General features: G+C 44.3%; 1 protein-coding gene across 1 annotated transcript in view; it reads right to left on the reverse strand.

The window, feature by feature from the left end:
- Window positions 1-3,027, reverse strand: part of LOC308089729 (14-3-3 protein epsilon-like) — a 28,044-nt gene extending 25,017 nt beyond the window's left edge. Inside the window, exon 1 of the mRNA XM_080434622.1 lies at window positions 2,653-3,027. Coding sequence (XP_080290748.1) covers window positions 2,653-2,716 — 64 coding nt within the window. The 5' untranslated portion in view covers window positions 2,717-3,027. The remainder of the gene's footprint in view (window positions 1-2,652) is intronic.
- Window positions 3,028-3,549: the final 522 nt, after the last annotated feature.

The raw sequence follows: 3,549 nt of genomic DNA on the forward strand, positions 1-3,549 counted from the left end.
TATTAAAAGATTTGTACAAAATGTTCAAAATGTTTCAAAAATAGCAAATATACAAGCTCATAGCGTGGCACTCGGTGCCGCACTATGAGCTTTTAGATCTGCGATTTTTGTATAGCCAACGTATAAAATAATGGTTAAAGCGGTTAAAATCTAAAATGACACAGATGTGTTACCGGATTGAATGGGTTAATGGACCTTGTAACAACCCCCTCCTCACAGCCAGGACCAAAAATGAGTCAAGTGGTCCTTTAATTTCAGTCTGATAACGTTAGGCCAATGGATCCCAAACTGGGGGTCCCCAGATGATTGTTTAAGGGGAGGGGGGTCCGCAGATGAGTGTTTGGGGGGGGGGGGGGGGGTCCCCAGATGATTAGTTTAATGCGCAACATTGTTTTCTCACTCAACAGTAAACAAACCAACATACAGTATAAGTATATGTATAAGTATATGTTACGTATATGTCCATTTATAAAGTTACAATGTAATGATTTTAAAGACCTTCATAATACCTCTAATATATATATATATATATATATATTTTTAAACCGCTAATAAGACCATTACTACATCAAAATGAACCAACAAACTATGAAAAGAAATGGTCAAACATTGTCAAATATTATCTAAAAAAAAAGAAAATAGCAGATCTACAAGCTCACAACGCCTGTTGTGAGCAGCTTGTAGATCTGCTATTTTCACAACACATCAGAGGAACCGAGTCAGACTAAATGTATAACGCCTACAATTCCTACAATTCCAAGTACTTCTCAGGGTGGGGGGTCCCCAGTTCAAATATGATAATATTATTATTTTGGGGGGTCCCCAGATCAAATACGATAATATAATTATGTTGGGGGGTCCCCAGATCAAATACGATAATATAATTATGTTGGGGGGTCCCCAGATCAAATACGATAATATAATTATGTTGGGGGGTCCCCAGATCAAATACGATAATATAATACATATAATTGGGGGGTCCCCAGTTCAAATATGATTATTTAGGGGTGGTCCCCTGATCAAATATGATTATTTAGGGGTGGTCCCCTGATCAAATATGATTATTTAGGGGGTCCCCAGTTCAAATATGATAATTTTAGGGGGTCCCCAGTTCAAATATTTCTATTTTAGGGGGTCCCAGGCTGAACGCTTAGAGAACCCCTGCATTAGGCCACAGAGCCCCATTATTCAGACTCAGATGTAGAAACGGGTTCATTTGGTTCATAATCCTCCTAAAGTAACAATCATTTATCTGGGGGGGCCCTGTGGAGCCCACTCAAGGACGCTTGGGGGGTCCGTGGACCCCACTTTGAGAACCTCTGGCGTACAGAAGGACCCCGCCTACCTACCAGCCTACCGCCGCATACAGCTCACTGTCTATGGAGAGGCTAGGCTAAGCTAAGCTAAGCTAAGCTAAGAGGCTAACTCTCCACCCGGGCCGACAGTCTGGACAGCAGCGTGGCCGGGGAGGGAGGCTCACACCGCGGATACAACTCACAGCTGGAGTCGGGGTGTGTGTAGTGTAGTGTAGTGTAGTGTAGTGTAGTGTAGTGTAGTGTAGTGTAGTGTAGTGTAGTGTAGTGTGTGTGTGTGTGTGTGTGTGTGTGTGCGTGTCTCAGCAACAGACAACGTTAACAGACACAATAACACACACTTATATCAGTGGTGGGAAAAGTACTCAGTCTTTACTCAAGTAAAAGTCAATAGTGCAATGTAGAAATATACTCTGTTACAAGTGAAAGTCCAGAATTCAAAATTTACTCGAGTAAAAGTACTAAAATATTGGCATCAAAATACTCAGGTACGCAAATAAATGTCTGAAAATGTTTCTGAAAATAGCAGATCTAGGGGTACAAAGTAAAATATTTGCCTCTGAGATGTAGTGGAGTAGAAGTAAAAGTACTGAAATTTGGAAATCTACTCCAGTAAAAGAATTGTACTTAAGTACAGTACTTGAGTAAATGTACTTAAGTTACTTTACACAACTGCTTAATAATACATAATAAATAATACAAAGTGAGAAGCAGAATCATCACATGTTGGTCCAAAATAAATCTGGACTGATAGCTCCTCCCCTCTTTGATACATTAATACACTATATTTATCACATGTCACCCCATAAATCAATATCAATAACCTATTAATATTAATAACTAACTTACACTACATTCTGTCCCTTTTTAACGTTCAAACTGAGGCCAGAATAAACACGTTGTTAGAAGGAAAGCAAAGAGAAGCTCAGCTGCTGCTCATTGAAGCAGACATTCATTAATACATTCATTAATACAACAAATACATAAATACACTAATTATTTATCTTTCACTCCAACAAAAATAAAATCAATCCTCCGCCATTTTGACTCCAATAAACCCCATCCATCCCCTCCATGACCATGCACCTCCTCATCATCATCATGCTCCTCCGGTGGTGGAGTAGGAGGTGCTGCTGCGGGGACAGAGGAGCATGGGTGCGGGGAGAGGAGAGGAGAGGAGAGGACGGTCCTCGATCTCCTCTCCTCTCCTCTCCCCGCTCCCCTGCTCCTCTGTCCCCGCAGAGGAGCAGCCCAGGGAGGGGTCCGGCTTGGCCGGGGGGTCTGACCGGGGGGGTGTGATGGTCTTCTTACCGGGGGGGGGGGGTGTGATGCGACTTACCGTCGTATCTCTCCGCCTGCTCGGCCAGCTTGGCCTGGTACACGGAGTGCTCTCTGTCCGCCATGGTGGGTCTGTCTGTCTGTCTGTCTGTCTGTCTGCTGCGCCGCGGTGCTTCTGTCTCTGTCTCTACGTTCAGTCCTCTGGTTGTTCCTCTCGCGTCCTCCCGGAGGGGGTTAGGGGTCTGCTGTAGCGGGGAGAGAGGCTGTGTTGAGGCGGGCCTGGGGGAGACGCAGAGGGCTCGGTGCGGTGCGGTACGGTGCGGCCTGGGGAGACGCAGAGGGCTCGGTGATGGTGCGGCCTGGGGAGACGCAGAGGGCTCAGTGCGGTGCGGTAGGGTGGGAGAGTAGGTGGGGTATCGGGTAGGAACCAGAGGCTCTGGTAGGATCTACTAGGTTTAGACAGACAGATCCTCTCCTTCCTTCCACCCGGTAGCAGTTTGTGTTGGTGGGGGGGTGTGAAACAAAGATGGCGGAGCGGAGGAGGGAGGGGAGGGAGGAAAGGAGAAACTCCATCCGGGAAAAGGGGACTCTTTTGATTCCCAGGTGTTTCGCCCAGATGGGCGTGGTTTTGAGGTTAGGGGTATAAGGAGGTAGTGGTTCCCAAACAGTGGGTCGCGGACCCGTTTTTTATGGGTCGCGACTTTCACTTATTTAAAACACATTTCAAAAGATATTTAAAAAAAAAAATCCACACAATTATTCATAAAAAATTGAGGTGTAACCATATAGTAACTGCATCGAAAAATCGTTCTGAATGTTCAACGATCTACTATATCGATATGCAATTGCGAACAGCTAAATATCGTATTGTTTGACTTTGTATTGTATCGAATCGTTTTGCAATGCAAATAATAAATTTTTATCAATACTACGTACTTTTAAGAAGAAAAACAAGAAA

Source organism: Gymnoscopelus braueri, assembly GCF_963280865.1.
Source record: "Gymnoscopelus braueri genome assembly, chromosome: 8".
NCBI lineage: Eukaryota > Metazoa > Chordata > Actinopteri > Myctophiformes > Myctophidae > Gymnoscopelus > Gymnoscopelus braueri.